At 40.8% G+C, this 21,087-nt stretch overlaps 1 protein-coding gene across 1 annotated transcript; it reads right to left on the reverse strand.

Annotated features, from left to right (window-relative positions):
- Nucleotides 1-6,767: 6,767 nt before the first annotated feature.
- lpcat2 (lysophosphatidylcholine acyltransferase 2) lies at nucleotides 6,768-19,161 on the reverse strand. Its single transcript, XM_080499345.1, has 14 exons — nucleotides 18,896-19,161; nucleotides 18,354-18,496; nucleotides 15,042-15,259; nucleotides 14,386-14,498; nucleotides 13,904-13,964; nucleotides 13,237-13,295; nucleotides 12,851-12,885; nucleotides 12,591-12,645; nucleotides 12,252-12,334; nucleotides 11,713-11,838; nucleotides 11,242-11,395; nucleotides 10,254-10,352; nucleotides 9,552-9,693; nucleotides 6,768-8,665 (listed from the first exon to the last, which is right to left on the reverse strand). The coding sequence occupies exons 1-14, from the start codon at nucleotides 19,004-19,006 to the stop codon at nucleotides 8,487-8,489; spliced, it is 1,578 nt and encodes a 525-aa protein (XP_080355471.1). The 5' UTR covers nucleotides 19,007-19,161; the 3' UTR covers nucleotides 6,768-8,486.
- Nucleotides 19,162-21,087: the final 1,926 nt, after the last annotated feature.

The following is a 21,087-nucleotide window of genomic DNA, read 5'->3' on the forward strand; positions in this document are numbered from 1 at the left end:
ACACTAATCGTACTAAGATATACACCGTATCTGCACACAGCGATAGCAGGTGTCCTCTGAGAAACACAGCGAAATCCTTTGTACGTCACTATGCGTAATGCGCACGGAACGGCGAACAGTCCAGTCCAACATCAAACGAAGAGGCTGAAAAAGAAAAGTTTCCTGCTCGAGCGGACATACAATTACATTAATACGAGTCGCACAATATTACAAAAAGCAAGTCAGAACAAGTAATAACAAAGCAAAAACCCCAAAAAACGCAAAAACAAACTCCTCTTACCAGAACTGTCGCTACATGCAAAAGTAAAATAAATGTTTTTAAGCACCGTTTTAAAAGGTGAGCTCCTAACCAAGACACTCCGTGAATACGAGTAGGTGAACGGAAGTGGAAAAAGGAGTATAGAAAACTTCTCTCTTTACCACTAAACAGTGATTAAAAGCATTTCTATCGATGGCAGCGAATGAGATGAATGGTTACTTGAACACGTCCCCGTCACTAAAGCAATCGAAACATCTGTAATTGAACGGCTTTCCTCCGTACTTGGTAGAGCTAGGGGCACCTCTCCATGACCCGATGCTGCTGTTGTCCAGACGCATCTGAGGAAAGACTGCCCATGCTGAAGGAACTTTAAGACTCGCCTTCTTCGACAGAGACGACATAAAATGCGAGCCTTGAACTCTCTCTCCTCCACGTGATATTTTATAATTGTACTATTTCTCTTCAGTCCGATGTCAACAGGGCATGATCGCCTTTTCTTCTATTTCTTCTTTTTTGTGTGTGTGCTGCTGAAGTTCCCACAAACTTCTGCGTGTCCTTTTCGGGACACAGTGGGATTCAGATTTAAGCACGTGGAGCCTGAGTAATATGTTTCGACGCAGTTTCTTTTAAAATCAGAGGTTTATTCAGGGATAGCTTTACAATTTTGTTTATTTGACAATGGAGATTCATCACCAGCAATCACTGATTGACACGTTTTTGTTTTTCAGATCTGTCTTCAGGCTTAACAGGGTGCAAGATGCATAAGGTGACTTTACCGTCAGGTTCCTATAGTACTTCACACACAGAAAAAAACTTTTTTAATGTCTTAATTTGGACTTTATCTGTTTCTTCTCTGTACAAAACAGATTGAATTACAGTTTTCTAAGAAGCCATAAAAGCATTGTGTTCCATGTGTAATTCAATTCTGCCGCAGCTTTTGCCAGGGGCAATGATTTCTATTAGATATGGTTGATCAGTTCATCCCATTAAAGTCAATGAATGTCCTCTTTGCTCTCCAGTGCTTGTTTTAAAAAACCCTAATAGGGCTGGTTTTGGGCATTTTGTTTGTGAAGATTGAATAACTGCAGTGATGGTAAAGCAAAGGAGCAGGTAAGGGAGATGAATATAAGGTGATTTTACTGTTGTTTTCTCTCTGCTGATTTCTTTTCTATTGCACTATATTTTGCACTGTCAGGGACATTTGAATACCAAGACTGATCAACAGTTTTACACTATGTTAACATCATGATTGTGTGTCATTGAGAGTGGTATGGTGGTTTCTTCTCTAATGCACGGCAGCCTAATGGAGGCTGTTATCAGAATTGTTTTAAAGTGCAGGGACGGACTGGGAATGGGCAGAAGGATGCAAGAGGTGGTTTTGAAACCTTGATTGTGCTTCAGCCAGGAGCAGTCATGTCCACCTGTTCAGCACCGCCCAAGGCAAAATGATATCATCCTTCACCTTTTACCTGGATCATCTTTGATCTTCTATTCTGACTGGGAACAAACCCTGAGACCACTTCCTTCTGTCTCCCTTAAGGTTGGGGGTCTCCCCTGTCGACCTGCGGATGAGAAACTAATGAAACTAGACAGAGCCTCTCAGCATTCACAATGTGCCTGTCTGGATTTAACCTGAACATTTGATTGGGGTCACAGCAGAGATTTTGTCCCTTTCTGTCTTTTCTTTACCTCAGTTGCCGAACTACACTTTGCATTAATAAAGTCTCACGGTACTGGAAAATGCTGTCATTGTACAGCACAACCATAGTGATGACACACACACACACACACACACACACACACACACACACACACACACACACACACACACACACACACACACACACACACACACACACACACACACACGACAAAAAGCTACATCATAAAAAAAAACAACTAGGTTTGGAGTGAAAACAAGGAAGGTTTTAACGACAAACTTTAATGAGTCTTTCCAGATTGTTCTGTAGAGGTGCAAAACACTTTTTTTTCTCCATTTGGAAAGTTCCCACTTAAAAAAAATAATAAAAAAAACTGTCATCCTGACATTAAGGAGCTTGGTCATTTCTTATTCTTGTAATTTCAGACTTAAAGCACCAGGTCATTACGACATGGCAATCAATTCGTGGTATTAGCGCTGAGTGGGGTTTGTTTTGTTCTGTACCCCATTAGAGCCCTCTGGTATAAATCTTCCCAGCCTCATTGAGGGAGGAGTGTCATTAAGCCTCTCCCTCCTGAGCTTTCCTAGTATCTGGAATGATAGAAAGTACCTCAGCAATGTTAAGTCTTCCCCCACACACACTGTATACATTAGGTGGGAAAATAGCAGTGTGAGTCATATGTGACAGAGAACTGCTTTTCCCAGTAGAAAACCTGGGAAATATGGCTAAAGTCAGAGGCTGGTGAGCCCAGCTCATATGGTTCAGCCATCATAGACACATAAATATATAAAAAATGCATTTTATGACTGATTTCTTATCCTTTATTTATGTGTAATTATTACATCGTTCCACAAACCTTCAATCCCTGAGCAAATTGTGGATGAAAACACAACAGATGTTGAGTCCAAATTGCGGATACCACTCAGGGTGCATGAAAAGGGCATGACCATCGACGTAATTATTGTTTGAACTGCAAGAGTGATTCAAAAGACAAAAGCCAGTGATTGAGTGGAAAGTCTCAGGAAGTGTAAGATCAAAGGCTGAAGTCAGATTCGATTTACAAGTCCCCCTACAGATCACTTTCACAGGCTCATTCATACATTAGGAAAGTGTTGCAAAAATCAAGGTGTTGAGCTGTCATCACAAACACTTTAAAAAAAAAAAGTTTTCCTGACTTTAATGCTGGAATTAAAGTGTTGCAGAGATTAAATGTGTTTTTTTTCCTTGTCTCTGGGAGTTTGTTGAGAAACTGTAAACATGTCCAAACAGTATTTGGTTACTCTAACTGATGGGTAAAGGACAAATGTGTTTTCCAAAACCTTTTGCTGGCCCAACCTTGAATATTACACAGGAAAAGTTGTTGCCCGCCATCCAAAAGACCATCTGGAAAAGAATCAAACAGAGATGTGAAACACCCAAAACATTGCACAAGAAAACAAATCTCTTCAGCAGATACTGGAGCTGATAGCGGCGTTGGGATGACTGATGTTCCGTGCAGTTCGTCAAACCTTGCCCTCACCAGGACCTTCACTGTTCCTATAAACCGTCACAGGGGAAATAAGGAACAATCACTTTCCTGAGAGAATAATAGGAGAGTGAAAATCAACAAGGTGTCATCTGGCGTGATAAGGAAATGTAACAATGAGGTTTGGAGGAACTCCCCATAGAGCCCAATGAGAAAAGCCTCAACCCGCCGGAGTCAAGGGTGGTGAAAAATGTGCATGAAGCACAATAGAAACAGCTGAAAATCTTCACTGTGCCAGTGTCAATAAAAGTACAGATCGCTCAGAATTTAATGGAGACTTTGCAAAGCGAAACAGGACTGAAGCCTTATCTCGTCTGATCGAGCACAAAGGAGCCGGTTCGTCTTCACAATACATGACATGCAACCAAACAATGTTCAAATGAGAAAATCAATGATGAACAAATGTGAAAGAGCAATCTGACATGGTATGATAACATTTCCAAGGTTCAACTGGTAACCGACAATAGTGATAATGGTGATCAAAGCATCTTGACGTTAATCACGACCAATACCCAACTCTTATTTTTTCCGGAATGCCATTATTATAACAAATTACTGTCTAAATACTTCATGGTTATATTCAGTATTCTCAATTTGAACTGCCTACAACACCCTGCACTCCTCTCCCCTTTAACCCGAAGTTAACGCACCTTGTGCTCCCCCTTTCCAAAGCCTGCCTCCATGTTTGTCATGCCGGATGAAGGAGGGGGTCACGGGTGAGGACACACACCCAGGTATCCTGTTGTTTTAAGCAGGAAAGTCAATTCTATAGGAACATCAAGCTAAAATAACTTGGTTATTTTCCTCTTATGCAACATTTTTCAAACATCCTTGCACCAAGAAGCCAAGTCACCTTCCACTGTGTGTGTGTGTGTGTGTGGGTGTGCGTGTGTGCGTGCGTGCGTGCGTGTGTGTGTGCGTGTGTGTGTGCGTGTGTGTGTGTGTGTGTGTGTGTGTGTGTGTGTGTGTGTGTGTGTGTGTGTGCTCAGTTGTGTCATGGTCATGCAGTTAGACTTGAATTTGGAAATGTTTGAACGTAGTGAGTTCACGTATACACAGAAATTATAATCTTTTAATGCAATATAGCAGTCAAACCTGTCCACAGTCAAGATGGTATTCAAGTTTGAGAGACAAACCACAAACTGGTTTATCGAGTGTAAAAAGACAGGACTCGTCCCAATTTTGCCTGAGAAACCTGGGCACCTGCTTAAATTGGAGAACATAGTTGTGTCGCATCAATTTACCAGTGAGGCCTGACGGTTCTGACCTTTCCGTCCAGCCTGGCACGGTGAGTCCCCCCCACACACACACACACAAACACACACACAAACCCACACACAATTCGTGTGAGGCCTGCGTCCAGCTTGCACCCGCAAACAGAAGCTGCTCACTCACTCAGGTCCTGAGGAGACAAAATCAGATTACCAACACATATCTCCCACAATCTACTGCGACAGGATCACCCCCCCGGGCAGCGGCTGAAATGGATACAGCAATATACAACAGCCATCCAGAAGAGGAAAAAAAAAAAGAAGGGAGGATGGAGTGAAGAGAGAGGGAGCTGGTGGGGAAGGTCTCACACTGTTGTAAGTGCGGAAACAATGTGATTTAATTGATTCCATGCCATCTCATCAATTTTGATTAACATGAAATGAGCCTTTGTACGTTTGAAAAGGTTAAAACAAATTGAAGGTGGAAATCACAGCTGGTAATCACAGTTTGTCTAACAGCAGGCTTTTAATGAAGAGACCCGCTATCCATCATTCATTTTAGCCGCCTTTGTACATATAGAGCGAGACTGTGAGTGTGCGAGTAAGCTGTCATCTCTGGTGTGTTTAGACCAGCATATATATTCATGCCTATTTGGATTATGACGGAAGTTGAGCAGAAGTATAAACCTGATTGAATCTCGGTGAATTGTAAAATAGAAGATTATTCTCCTGCGATGATGCTGTTCTTTCATGAAGATCAAAAAGATTATTATTCTTTAAAGTGATAGCTATATATCTATATCTATCTATCTATCTATCTATCTATCTATCTATCTATCTATCTATCTATCTATCTATCTATCTATCTATCTATCTATCTATCTATCTATCTATCTATCTATCTATCTATCTATCTATATACACATATACAATTTGCTTGTTCTTTGACAATAAAGACCGAGGTGATGTTAGAAAGAACAAAGAAATTATTCCAAGTGATATTTCTGCAGACTCATTCTCATGCTGCCTGCATAAACATAAACCTTAGAACAACTTATCCAACGCCAAGTAATCTTTGGAATTCTCACTCAAAATTTGTATAACTTTTGTCATCAGTGCAAGTCTTTATGTCTCCAGTGTAAACTGCTTGACTTGACCCCCCCCCCCCCCCCCCCCCACACACACACACACACACACACACACACATTATATGTATGCATGCCTTCCAGGCACATTGCATTGACAGTATAGTTTCTCACACATTTTCTCTAACTATCCCGAACTAAAACTACCTGTCAATAATCCTCATCCTAACCTGAGCCTAAGAAAAACAATGAATCAAAACACTATAGTCAACAAAACAAGTGTGTTAATCACTCATTCATTGTGATTCCATTACATTGACGTCTATTAGTTTCCTACAGGCTCGCTCTGAACTCACCAACTTATGGAGACTTTACTTTTGTATTCAGGACAAGAAATCCCCATGTCTCAGCAGATTTAACACACACACACACACACACACACACACACACACACACACACACACACACACACACACACACACACACACACACACACACACACACACACACACACACACACACACACAAGCGCGCAAATGTTCTCTTCGTTGCAACCGCATTGTTTCCTTTGCATAAATAATGCCTCTATCCATAGCATTTTTATATTTCGATTCATTTAAACTGCAAAGAGAAATGTTCCACTTGAATATACATATATAGCAATATTGCACATTTAATATTTTGATGTAAACTATGGCTGTCAATAACAGTGGGCTTCATGTTACACACACGAGCTCACTCTGTGCCAGAAATCTGGTTTCACCTTAAATGAAAGTGAAGCAAAGGTTGAACTGACAATAGACAGAGAGAAACATAGAGAAACACTGGGATAGATGGATCGTGGAAAAAAAAGGACACTTCCACAAAGTGTGGAGGTAACTGCTGGCCCCTTGTGGTGGTTTTAGTGAACCAGCAGCTTCAGGCAGCTGGAGCACTCTCGTTGCACTTGTACCTCATTATAAGCGACTCCTGTACGAGTCCTTACAAGCTCCCTCAGCGATTAATATGAAACACAAAATGGGCATGGCTGTTGTATTCGTGTTTTATTTAAAAAAGAAAGCAAACTCTGCAGTGTTAACAAAAAAGAAAAAAAGAATCACATAATTGCAATACACCCTGCTAAATAAATAACAATGTTAATGTGAACGCATACCCCACTGGAATATGCTGTTGTGAAGAAGCACTGTTGCCTTTTTGCTCACAAATTGCCCTATTTTCAGTGGTTGGTTTGCTTTAGTAAATCTAAAGCTGCGCAGACATGCTGCTGTCTCAGCAACAATAATCTTCAGTAGAAATGCAAATAGATACACATGCAGAGCAAACCTCTGGCTAATTATACAGCCGTCTTACAAGGTCTGTGTCCCTGAGCGCTGGAGAAAAAAAAGTGTAATGCACAGCATGTATGATCATCATACATAGACATAGCATTAACACAGAAAACCTCTGGGTTGCCATAGCGGAAAAACCCCAATAAAAGTTATTTTACATTAATTATACTGCATCACAGAAGCGCAAGGACTCTTTGCTTATATTTAAAAATGTGTTGGTTTGGCAATTTTCTGCTCATTTAGAGAAAGAAAAAAACATCACAAAAACAAAACAATAAAAGTACATGAAGCCGTGTTCATTTCAGTCCAAGAAAGGGTAAATTGAGGTTACACAAAACAGCTGCAAACATGGTGAGTATCCGGAGAAAATAGTCTTGTTTATCATAAAATGTTGGCGATGACTGAACTGTAAATGTGGTGGGTGTTAGACAGTTATTTCAAACACAGGTTGTTTTTTTTCTTCTTTTTTACATATTACAAACCTTTCATATTTTTCTGACATGACACGTAACAAACACATGAAACTATACAGACGTACAAAGTCACAAAAACACAATCCTTGTGCAAATGGGAAATAGTACTTTAAAGTCTCTATAAGGCACTAAAATTGAAAAATAGAAGCACTCCTAAATCCATCTATAAAAAATGCAAGCGCTTGACTGAATATGGCTGTGCTGTGGCAATGACTTGATTTTTCTTATATAGATATCTATATATATATATATAGATATATATACACACATACTGTGACAAGATGTGGGATGATGGCCTCGTATTTTTTTCCTCTCAGTGCGGTCACATAAAGTGCACAGCTGCACTAAAGGCCAATTCATACTCCATAAGAACAAGAAGAAAGTTCAGCACTCCAGGGTCCGGCCGAAACAAAATGACGTCATTTCCTTCATCCGGCTCCCTCTGGCCGAAAAAATGTGGTTTGGCTGTGTCAACCGTCCGGGCCGAAGTATGTTGATGCCGCACTGCCAAAACTTCCGGCACTCCTGTGTGCTGCGCATTCGTGTTCCAGCTCGCAAATGACTGCATCAGTCATATTCTAATCATGTTTAGTTTGTAACCTCGCCACTGTATGAGCAACGCAGCTCATTAACATGTCCGAGGGTGGAGTTACGTGATGCACCTGTACGCATTTTTTAAAATTTTTTTACTGAAACTGCTCAGAGAAATGTATTTGAGAAAACATTTGAAGTGAGAAATAAGCTGTGCACTTGAAAAGTTAAAAACGCCGCTTTAATGATGTGTGGCTGTGGTGAGGGGGCGTGGCCTGCAAGTTGGACAGCTTCTTCTCGGAGTATGAACTCTCCTGCCAAAAAAGCATTTGTTTGAGCAGCTGTCTGACGTCACAGCCAAACTTGTTCTTGTTCTTATGAGTTCTTATGGGAGTATGAAGGGGCCTTAAATCTCAGTCATCCTTTTTATCTGAGGTGCTGTCTTCCTGTTTGTCTTCTGAAATCATCGGACCGGCCAGTTCCAGATCGCCAGGCGTCGCCTCCTGGATCGCCTGGTACCTCTGCAGCTCCAGGTACGTGGTGAAGAGCTTGGCGTATTCTGGATGTGTCGTAGCAAAGGCCTGGAATTCATCTGCAAAATCACAAGAGAGACCAACAACTCGCAACTGGTTGATGACTTGAAAATGTGAGAAAACATGTTGATAAGCCACAATTTACACCTGGAATCACGATGGAAAATTTGGGTATAATTTATCTGAAGTTTGCATGCATGAGGCACAACATTCAGATAGAATTCAACTTTTTGGGAGTTTGATGAAGAAATGTCAAGCAGTAGCTCCGCAAGACAGTTGAGCATATAAAATGAGTGTCTCTCTCCAAATGCAGATCTCAAGATGGAATAAGACAGGATCGAGGTACTGAAAGCTGTTTAGTTTTTATTTATTGCACGTTCAAGTTCACAGAAACGAAACAGAGAAGGGCATTTGTGTCAACGATGACACTGCTTTGTTATCCAAAAATAAAGTTGTATTAATTTTTATATCAAAGTTCATGTAATATGTTTCCCATGGCCTGTGATTCAAGCCAATGTAATGTGTTGTTCTCCAATCATATTTACATTCCCGGACGTATGTAACATAATTAGAAGCCATGTTCAGGCTGTAGGCTTGGCTTGGATAAAAAGAACAAGAAAACGATTTTATTTGCGTTGTCAATGGGCTGTGTGCAACCTTCCAAAGAAGCAGATTGAAATTTGGTTTCCCTCCAAAATTTCAATTTGAGTTTAAAGTGGCATCTTAAGACGCCTGAATGACCACATTGCAGGATGTGGCAGGTGTCTGAACATTGTTTCAAACAAAACAACAATGTTTTGTTTCATTTACCCATTTAAAAATGCATCATGAGATATGAGCTCGAAAAATGTGTCTACAATGATTTCACAAGTCGATTTATTCCAGCATGTAGCATCACCAACAAGTTACAGCTTTGTTGTTGTTTCAAGGCAAAACTGTACTCACTGAAGGTGATGAAACCCGAAGCATCAGCATCAATCTCTTTGAAGAGTTTGGTCATGTTCAGATCTGACACACCCAGAGTGGAGCGCAGCAGAGCAGTGAACTCCTCGCGGGTTATTTTCTGATCCTCGTCCATGTCAAACAGCTGCAGGAGAGAAGACGGCAAGCGAGAAATTCGACAGTGCTTTTCAATTAGTTGCGTGTTCAGAATAACAAAAAAGAGCTTTCATAAGTGTAGCAATGTGTTGGCAAGCTGAGAAGATTGTGCATGGAATGTAATTTCTTGATGATTAGTGAGGGAAAACATTCTTGTTTATGGTCCTCATGTGAACTAATGGGTGGTAAAATGTCTCCATGCTTTTCTTTATACAACAGACACACACATTGTTAACTTGATATTTTCTAAATCTCCGTGAATGCTCTCTCTGTTCATCCCACAGCACTGCTGCTTTTGTCTGTTTTGTCACAATGAAGACAGCGCCAGATGATTTAACTCAATTGTGGGCACTTTTTTGAGCGCGTGTCATTCATAGTCTTAAAATAATATAATAATAGAATCATTTGCTTTTCATTTTACCACTGAAGATATAAAACAAACAACAAAACACACAATTTGTATTTGTGTCTTCTGTCAAACAGCGTGCAGCAAAATACTGTTCTGCACAACGTTTGATGATCGAAAGAGTGAATCCGTTGCTATCTCACCTGGAAGGCCATTTTCAGAACATCTTCTGTGTTTGCAGGCCGGCACAAAATGTTCACACCGATAACATATTCTCTGAAGTCAATGGTGCCATCGCCGTTCTGCACAGGATCAAGGAGGAAACATCAATAATCAATAAAGCTTCTTAAATCACATTTTATTCAAGCAGTGTTTCTACTACAGTGTGACACTTCCATTTATTTATCAAATGCATATTATACATTTATTCTTTCATACCAGTTTTCTAAAAGTTGTGTGGCTGTGGCTGGAACCTGATCTCCTAACAACAGGGGTTTCAAAGTAAGAGCTGTTTTGCTATGAGGTATTAATGCTCACCACCACACTACTGCACCTTAAAGGAATTATGAAATACATCTACTTATATGTACTTTACACACGTCCAGTGATTCAGAAATATGAGAGCAGAGTCAGAACTGTTTCCAAACTATAAGTAAATTATTTTCTTTCCCCGTCGTCTTCTTGTGCCATCTGTTACACATCCAGCTGTTTAACATCAGGGAAGCTTAAAGACAAGCAGGACGTGCACTAAATCATCATAGAACATTAAAATATCCACTCTTTTCTTTGTCCTGACTTTCCAATCACAGAAAAGATTCACTAACAGTTGACACATGAGATTCTCAGTAGCATCAAAAACACACAACAGCGAAGAGCTTGCAGATTTAAACCCTCGTCCCACTCAAAAATGCTGGCAGACACAGCAAAAGAGTACAAACTGCTTTTGATCGTGATTTGCTCTTGCAGGTTGTATCAATCCTGAACACACACTGTGATTAAATATAAAATGCAGTGTTGTCGTGTATGCTTCTCTATGAGAGTGTTCAACATTATTTTGTATGATTTACTGAAGCGACTCAACGTCTGACAGACCTCAGTGTTTCATTGGTCTGCATTATGTAGTGGGACGTGTTGCACTTATTATATTAATTAAAGAGGTAAGTTAAAAATGGACATACAGGTCAAGCTCACCCTGTCAAACAATGCAAACAGCTCTTCAAGGACTGGGCTGACAGGTAGCTTGAGGAATCTGGCAAACTCCTGGATGGTGATGCGTCCACCTTTACAGGAGCTGGCCATGGTTGCAAACCCCTCCAGCTCCTTCTTCACATTGTCCCATTTCAGACTAGATGGGTAAAAGGCAATGAAGAAAGTATTAATAAAGAACAAACAAGTGGTGAATAATAGAATTAAATGAATACAAAATGTATATTTTTTTTGTTTATGTTACTCGTCAAGAAGTAATTGACAAAACAAACATCTTTTCCACTGTGTTCTATTTTTTAAATGCACCTGCTGAGCTAAATCTCACTGAAGGAAAATGCACATTATGATGACTCCTTCATGATTTAAAAAAAACTGTACCGGGTCAATCTGACCAGAGTGAACTGTGCTCTTCCTCGAAGGTGGAACTGGAATCAGGGTTAATCGAGTTAATCTTACTTGAGTTTGCGGCTAATTTTGGTGAACTCAACCAGGCCAGCCTCCATGGGAAGCGTCAGCTCGCCAGCTGAGATCATGAGGCGGCAATCTTCGTACGTGTGGTCCGTCACGGGAACTCCCAAGGCCCTAGAAAGCAGAAGTGGTGCACGTATAGTAGCTTTCTCACAATTCTTGTGAAGAACAAACAACAGCCAGATCACAACAATGCAAGAAACCAAAAGAGAGATTTGTCCAAGAAAAAGGTACACAACTGGAATGTTAAGGTGCAAAATCACCATTAAAGGAGATTAAACTTTCACAAATTAATTAATTTCATACTTTTGACTTGTAAAAACACACAAACATTTGGTTCTCCATTGCAGTACAAACTCCCAACGATGCATAATATAATGTGATACGAAGTGGGTTTCGCGTCCTCAAACAATATATCGAGGTCAAATCTTTTTCTTTTTATGAGACAGAACAGGCGTGAGCCATAAGGAATTTCCCCTTGGGGTTATTAAAGAAGTTTCTGATCTATAGGACTAGTAAACACTTACCGAGCCATGGATTCTCGTACTCTGCTGGCAAACAGAGGCGCGCTTTTCTTCTCCTCCTCAGTGGGGATATGCGGCGGGAGGAACTGGAAAACAGAACAAACAGATGAGAAGGTCAGAAGGAGGGTCAAACGGAGAGTAAACTTATAAATCTTGGTATGGGAGGCGAAATCCACCTCTCGCAGATAACATCTCTCACCCACAGTAAGCTCACAACAGCTGTGAGAAACTTCCAAATAAACTGCACTTCACTGTTAAAACTTTATTTCTCAAATCAACATGTTGAATCCTGTGTAATAACTCATTCTACTACAATCTGTCGACATGCCTAATGTCTCTTACCTCTATCTCTACTGTGGTGTAGAGCTGGCAGAGCGTCAGAAGCAGCAAGGTCCTCCTGCACGGAACGCAACAGAGACGGTTTGTTATTCAAACACGTCAAAAGGTGAACATGCAAATACAAGCCATTGCTGTTGCTGTTATCGAGTTGTGATCGTCTCCGCAGTCCAAGAAAGCATCAGTCCTGACGCCGGTGCAGTAAAACATGCAACAGTGTGAGAGAAACGTCCAAAATCCTCTCTGGAGATACAAAGCATACTCACGAAGAAAAACCTTGCCAAGTCCAAGTCACTGTGTCCTGGAGGAATAAAATATAGAGAAATGAGGTTTCACAGAGTATAATGATGTGGATAAAATTCCAAATATGATAAATAAGCTTCTGGATTTGATATCGATCTTTCTTAGAGACGGACTGAAATGTTAAATGTAAATAGACAGGGATCGCGAGCTGCAGTCAGAAACTGCTCAGATTTTGGCAAACAGAATGTTGGACTCTTAAATAAACTGTTGATTGATCTGTGTGCTTTTCATTTGTAGCTTTGTGTCTCCATGTTGATCTTATTAGCAAGCTTGTGAAGCGCACTGTGACGACTGCTGCTCAGTTCTCAGTGAAACATTTTAATGTTCCGTCACAACGCTCCACACTCACCAGAGAGTTGGGATATCTCATGAGTACGGGCTGCACAGGGACCCCTGGAATGAAGGCACCTGTATGTGGGGTGAAGAATACAAGATATTAGGAACAAGCACCAAACATAAAAGCATGAAAAGATCAAAGGTTTACTCAACTCGCTCAGATCCTCTTAAGTATCGTCTGATACCAGGGTTAATATTTCATCTTTACATTCCAACCTGGTGACACTGACAAGAGTTTTTAACATCTGTCCTCATCACTTTAATAAAAATAAATAAATAAAAAAAACTACAAGGATGCAGATGATCTTTGCCTCCATTCGCTAGACTTCCACTGTATGACGTCAACATTGAGGAAAAGATTCACCAGCATGTCACTCAGGGATATTTAGGAAGTGCCACATATTCAACAGACTGAAAATTGAAGTTATCTTTGAAAACCAAGGCTGAGCCAGTCACTTATTCTTACTCGTGTAACCACTCACGTCTTGAGAAAAATATACGAGACGTTTCAACACAGGCAGCAGTCAGTTTAAGTCAACAAATAGAGGTGCCTCACGAGCAAAAAAAAGGATCCCGTCAAACTGTTGAATCGATCAATAGGTCAGTTGTCTTCTGGGTTTGAAATGGGAATATTAAACAAGCTGAGGATGAAAACAAACTGTTCACATTTTACACATTACCTTGCTTAAAAGTGATGAGACATGAGCGGTTTGTACACGTTCCCTCAGGGAAGATCAGGACCTGGAGAGCAAAAGAAAAGAGTTAAAGAGAAAATGGTGGATAACTATTTTTTCAATCACCAATCTGTTTTTGCTTGTGAAGGAAACACCCGGTCTCCTGTGCCCTCCCTCCTTACAGCAATCAGCCACATCTCATACGTTGCATTGTACAATGTGAAAAGGTAGCATAAAATACTGGGTTAATATCCTGTGGATTTGTTCTTTCTCTCGGACAGCGTTCAGAAATATACTGCCAGTTATAGAGTCTCTCCCCTTAAGACATGATGTCAATTCAGAAAAAAACTAAAACATGACAAGCAAAATACTACCAAGCCAAACAATTCTTTATTTGTAGTTTACACACAGCTCCCTGCAACAACAATTAAAATGAGTAGTAGACCATCGAAGGGGCCATTTTTTTCTTGGGAATGTCTGAGACTGACCTGTGGCCAGTGGCCGCCTGACTTCGCTCTGCTGTCAATCTCCTGGATTGTGTTCTTCCTGGAGTCTGGGTCCTTTCTGGACACCAGCACTGGCTGGAGGCAGCGCACAAACCCTATAGACGTGACAGAGAACCAAAAGATGACCCCCAACGCCAACAATCGGCAAGGAAAAACAAAACGAAATGGGTGACTGCACGTGCATCCATAGCTCGGACCGATGGTATCAACATGTGACACATCAAGTATGACAGTTATCAAATGGAACAAGCTCTATGGCGGCAGTGCTATTAAAGTAAAGTTGGATGTTTATCAAGTTAGTGGCACATCTTGACTTCACAAAGCACATTTATAAAAGTTAGTTATAACAGGCATCGATGTCAGTGACATTTGTAATGTAATGATCTCCTACAGGCAGCAGATAATGACTTTGCATCACGTATCCTTCAAGCCATCGTTATTAAACACTTTGTCAATGAGGAAGTAAAAGAAACACATGGTGATCGCGACTTTTGATAAGCAGCCCGTTAAAGTATGTGTATTTTCACAAGCTCAGACATAAGGTCAACGTCTATGGAACAAGTGGATCTGCTCAGGCTTTTTGGTCTTGGGGAAAATACAAAACAAAAACCCAAATGCATGAAAATGAAGGGACTTACTGCCGAAGATGGGTGTGGCCAGATTCTCCACACGGGAGACGGTGGAGGGCAGACCCGCCATGATGCACACGATCCCATCGAAAAAAGTGGAGTGGGGCGCCACGGCCAGGATGGGGGCCTCACTGCTGGTGACCTGTCTCCCCTTCACCACCACTCTGAAGCCCATGCAGAAGTAGTAAGCCCTCCCCAGGGCAGCCATCACATTTCGACACAAGAATCTGTGTGAAGAGGAAAAAATGTTGTTGTTTTTTTTTTGCTTTTTGCATTTTGTGAGAATCATTACTCATCTCACATGATCAACCAAGTTATAATTTATTGTCTGACCATGCTTTGTTTGACCTTTTTTCAATTAAGACACTTGAGTGTGTGAAAGTACTTTGGCAACAGGAAGAGTTGCACCATTTGTCTGTTCAGTCACACTGAAATTGCAAAGAACCACCTGTTACTTCCTCCAGGGCTGAGGTGCCACGCAGAAGAAACAGCACTCAGTGTAGAACTTTTGTAATGCATATAAAAAAATGAAGCATGGAGCTACCAGCTGTTCAAGCTATTAAGTCCAGGATGTGGCCACATTATTCAAGCAGAAAACATTGAACCGTATTAAAAAAATGAATGCTGCATTGGCATGTATTTCTGAAAAGAAGGGGAAAGTTAATATGTTTAGCATTGTTGGAGGCTGGAGTCAACACATCTGACTGTTTTTTAATGAGTAACTTCAGAGTCACTTTTGTCGAGTTAATAATTACAAGAAGGAAGCATCCTCTTGACCAGTGGTGGAAAATGACCAGGGGAATGACTTCAGTTAAATTCACATTTCAGAAGAGAAAACTATTTCTAAATAATTTCTCTAAAATTATCAGAGAGGTGTGCTTTTTATTACATATAAAGCCCCAAACCTGTTATTAACATTATATTGATGATTTTATGACGTAAAAACAGAAGGAAGTGTCGTATTCAATGAAGGCCGACTATTCGGGGTGAGGCAAAGCAGGAGAGCTGGGAGGACTCGTCCTCGCCACCCTTTGAAAAACCCCTACTGTGGAGCCTTTAAGATGAAACTACGTAGTACGCATCTTCTGACAGTACAAAAGAAATCCACAAAGCCACAGATTTTAGTGTTAAAGGGGTCATATTATGCAAAATTCCCTTTCTAATGGCTTTCCAACAGTACTAATCGTCCCCAAACCTGAATGACGCCCCAGAAGTGAAGGAAATCTGTCCTCTCTCTCCTTGGATTGTTTCAGTTATTACAAAGTGTGTTGCTCCAACCAGCCGATCAGAAATCAAACCCTATATCATGTCATCGGGGGTTTAACCAATCCCAATCAAGGTAGGTGGTCCCTTTGACCCTCCCACAATTAGGCAGCTCTGCTCTGGCACATGGCACCACAAGAGGAAGTACTTCCTCCTCTTGCCAAGATGGGCATGTGTGGGCGGAGCCAGTCCAGCTCACACAGACACAGCAGATTCTGAACGCAGCTCCTATGATCCAATATTTAAATGGATGAACAGCAAGGAAAAGCTGGATTTGGGGCAATAGACTTGGAATACAACAAAAACCCCATGTGAAAGTGTTGAGGAGCTGTATAATATGACCCCTTTAACATCTGCCTTATAACTCAGTCAGCATAGAGCAGCAGTTTCATGTTGACGTGACAAATAACACAATTGTTCGCCTCATTCGTGACAAGTTAAGAAGCAAAGGACTTAAAATACCTTGAGACATAAAGAACACATTAACTGTGAAGTCAGAATTTGAGACCAGCGTTTACAACGTTTACAGTGTTTACGCACAAGCCCAAGTGAAACCACTTGGGCTTGTAAATCCTCCACACCTTGTTTGGTCATACTCATAAAAGAAGGGTTCTGGTGTAAAGGTCAATGACTGTGTGCTTTACGCAGCAGCCACAACATGCACTGACTGACACCATGTAAAAAGACTTCACGACAGATACTGAATATATCCCATTCATTATGTTAAGATAGGAATTATGCGAGAAACCTTATATTGAATTAACTCTAAGTAATAACATTACTATGATCATTGTCTAATATTACCCTTAAGCATGAGATGTTGGAGGATTGGCTTCAGTATGTAAAGAGACAAATCTCATTTTCAGTTCCTTTTAAGCTCATTCTAATACCACGATTTCCTTTTCTCAGAACTAGAGGGAACTGAGCTGAAGTAACGCTTGTAGGGCAGATATGATCTCAAAAAGCATGATTGGACAGAAGCACATGCAGCTGCACATTCTTCAAGTCATGTCAGACACTATTATTTTGAGAATATGCTGGCTCTGCTCTGTGCTGCTTTCCGGTTCATGAAGCCAGGAAGTCTTTCTAGTAGTCCGTCTCTGTTTTAAGAGCAAAACCCAACCACTTATTTACAAAATCACAACATATGTCTTTATCAGAAGCCAAGTTTGCATTAAATAGGATGGTAGTTAGAGCCCTTTTTGTCACAGTGTTTACATCAACTTAACAAAATGTAATGCTTGTGTGACAGTTTAGAAACATAAAATATAAAAAAAGTGGGCTTTTTATGCTGTCACATAAAATAATCAAACAAAAATTGTGAAATCATCTGAGAGATGTGCATTGAACTGCAGTAATATTAAAAATATGCAAAAGGATAACAGTCCTCTCTCGTCTGATCATTTTAGATTTTATCTCATGACATGATGATACGTGTTCAGTTCAATAAGAATGGAAAAGACAGCAGATGTGAATATTGGCAGATGAGATAATAAACACAATAGGGCCTGGGCCTGGATTTGCTGGGAGCCCAGGCTTGATTGACTGATTGGGGGCCAGACCTTTGTTTGATTATCGATCTTGTAACGATCAAACATGTGCTTTCTGAAAAGATGGGTTCATGAGCCAGTCCCGATTTGGATCATGTTTGTTCTGAAAGTGTTTGTCGGGGTGGTTAGTCAATTGAGTCATAGATGGACAGAACAAATGCTGAGTTAATATTTGACTTACAGCTAAGTGCACATTGGGTAAAAAGTCATTGGAGAGGACGGCCAGGGACGACCGGCTATAAAGAAAATAACTAAATCCCTGATGTATGGTACAGATTGAATGAAACTCAAGTCTGTATTAGCATGCTTAACCACTTTAAAAAGTAAATGTTCAGGGCACATGTAAGTAAATGCTGCACAGTATAATGGCATAGTTCATCAAGTCGAACTCCAGTGTGCCGTCCAGAGAGCTCTGGCCTCTGATGTCCGTCTGACCACTGGTGGCCGAGAGGCGTGGGCAGCTCCCAAAGACAGTGTTGCATGGGATGGCGTTTGTATCCATAGTTACCGTCTCCAGCCTGTCATTGGCTCCACGGCTCCTTTCAGAGGATGTTTGAAGGTTATTATGACCGACACTGGCCATGTCACCATCAGGACCAGGGATATAAGGATGGCACGCACAGGGACGAGGAAGATCCCCAGCAGGACGCACTGCATGGAGGGAGAGGACAGGATTAATCATAAATTGTGGGCCTGCGCCAAAACAGAGGAGGCTGCATCCATCTTTTAGGCGACAGCACAATCCAAGAACAGAAATATGCACGGGGCTGGGAAATCCACATAACTAGTTTGGCGTTCTGCAGAGCGCACAATGGCTCCCATTGTTTGTGCAGCATATAACGAGGCTTGACAAGCCGATTGTCGAAACCCTGGTGAAGCAGATTATAGGCCCTGGTAACACAGCAGCAGCCTGTGCGTGTGTAATCTGACACATCTGAAAACGCTGCATGCGCCCGTGTTGTGCTCAGCCACGGCTGACCGCCCCACGGAGAAGAAACAGCGAAAAACCCTGCTTTTTACGCACCGACACAACCGAAACACCATACTCACTTTCACCACAGCGGCTTTGGTTAGTTTAGTGTCTTGAACGAACGGGTTGATGACCGGAGGCAGCAGCAGGGATTGCTGCCTCGGCAGGGCGAACACTCGCTGTGGAGGCATCGCGACTCCTTTTCAACGGAGAAACACGCAAATTATTGTTGTCGAGGCGCAGTTATGTTATCATCATCTCACTTCCTCAAAGGGGCCTCGTCTTTCTCTCTCTCTGTCTCTCTCTCTCTCGCTCTCCCTCCCTCGCTCTCCTTTTCTTTTTTTTTTCTTCCCTTCCCCAGTGTAGATGGTGTCGATACGGCTGGAGCGCAGCGCGCAGCACACGGACGGATCCCAGCCAGAGCGCAGCGGGACTGACGCGCTCAGGCTCCACCTCCGACGTGGCTGCGATGGGGGCGGGGGGGTCGAGTCCCCGGTCCGCGTCTGCAGGCCATGGACGGGTAAATAAACATCATCGTACATAATCTGAGAAACCTCTTTGAGAATGTGCATGGATACTTTCCGCCCATGGACTCGACTCGCTAATAAAATAAGCCAGGAGACAGAAAAAGGCGCAAACCAGCGATTTCTGGGGGTTGTTGATTACTATACACAAAGTAAGTGCAAAGTATTAAATAAAAACATCAACAGCAAAAGCGTGTAAATGACTTTATCAAATGTCCATATTTCAAGGGAATAAGAACGTGCACATGTTTTTTACCTGATGCTCACAAGATGGCGCTATTCTATAACATATTCTTTACTATTATTATTTGGCTCTAAAGAATAGTCATTTCCTTCTATCTCTTTCCAAACAGATCTAAATCAAATTGCTCACCAATTACTCATTTTCAGTGCAAGTTGGCGTAGTTGTTGAGTTTCCATGTGATTCTTTACTGACATTTAACCAGAGCTGTAACGAACCACCCAGAAATGATCACAACTATTTGTTGTTGTTTTTTTCATTGATAATGCTGATATTTCTGTATAGACGTTTTTGATTTACTGATCCAAAAAGTAACACCATCTTCCAAAAAGTTTAAGTGATGCCGCCACAAGCCAGTTATATAATTTGGTTATTTTATTGTTGTTTTGGTTTGGTTTGACCTCCATTTGTATATTTCATTCTTCAGTTTTAGCTTTTCTTTTTCACATTATTGTTTAATCTGGATGATTTATCTGTTTAAACTTTAGTTTTTAATATTTTATATGTTTTATGTATGTTTTTGTTAATGTATTTTTTATATATGTTTACCTCTCTTTTTAAATCTATTTTCAAACTGCTTCTTTAATTCACATTACCTGCAAATAAAGTTATATCTGTTTCATTTTTGAGTATGTTGCCTTTAATAAAGTGACTCTCATCTTACGGTTTGAGGTGACAGATGGGTGATACTTATTTTTAATATTTTTCTATATTCCATCTATAAGGTGTGTGTCATATTCTACTCTGTTGGTGCCTTTCACTGCTGGTGATTGATGCTGAGTGACCCCAGCAGGCTTTGGAAACTCAATCACGGCTGATCCTGAAAAATATTCATTTAATATTTATGTCAACAATTCTGTTTTATCTTACGTGTGAAAGAAATAAGCAACAAACTTCCAAATAATGATGAGAGAGCTAAACAGCACAAAAATGTGATTTCAGTTCACTTTCATTGATGAAAGCAACTAACAGTTTAGGTGTGCATAACAAAGTTTTGTAATCAATTTTATGAGCTGTGTCATCTTAAGGTTAAATATGGTTTGCAAGCTTCAGACACATTTTATTTAGTAGGAGGCAACATAAAAGAGCTTGTTTGGATGGAAATGTTGCCGACCTATTTGGTGGGAATCACTGAGCACTTCTGAAAACCATTGCAGAACACAATTAATCACTGTATCCACAAATGAAATGAAAACCCAGTCATTCAAAATAATAATAATAATAATAATAATAAGCATACCCTGCATTAACATAGGGGCAAACCAAATACTTCAGGCTCTTGCTCTGTTATAATTGATGACAATTCAGTTGCGAAGCACCCTTTGGTACACTAAATTGAAATTACACTGAAAATCCTATGTGCAGCATCATCTGGGCTCTCCCAGAGAAGGACAGTGAAGCCAGCTTTATAGGCACAGATGTGGCAACTTATGCTGCAATCCAGATGTCATCATAACATGGTCAAGTGAAAATGAAAAACATGTTCGGACCTCAACTACTAAATCAT

Source organism: Blennius ocellaris, assembly GCF_963422515.1.
Source record: "Blennius ocellaris genome assembly, chromosome: 1".
NCBI classification, from domain to species: Eukaryota; Metazoa; Chordata; class Actinopteri; order Blenniiformes; family Blenniidae; genus Blennius; species Blennius ocellaris.

Coding starts and splice junctions, on each gene's coding strand:
- lpcat2 (XM_080499345.1), bottom strand. CDS start 19,006: ATGCCTCCACAGCGAGTGTTCGCCCTGCCGAGGCAGCAATCCCTGCTG. Junction 18,497..18,895: donor CCAAAGCCGCTGTGGTGAAA/GTGAGTATGGTG, acceptor CCCTCCATGCAG/TGCGTCCTGCTGGGGATCTT. Junction 13,965..14,385: donor CAGGCGGCCACTGGCCACAG/GTCAGTCTCAGA, acceptor TTTGCTCTCCAG/GTCCTGATCTTCCCTGAGGG.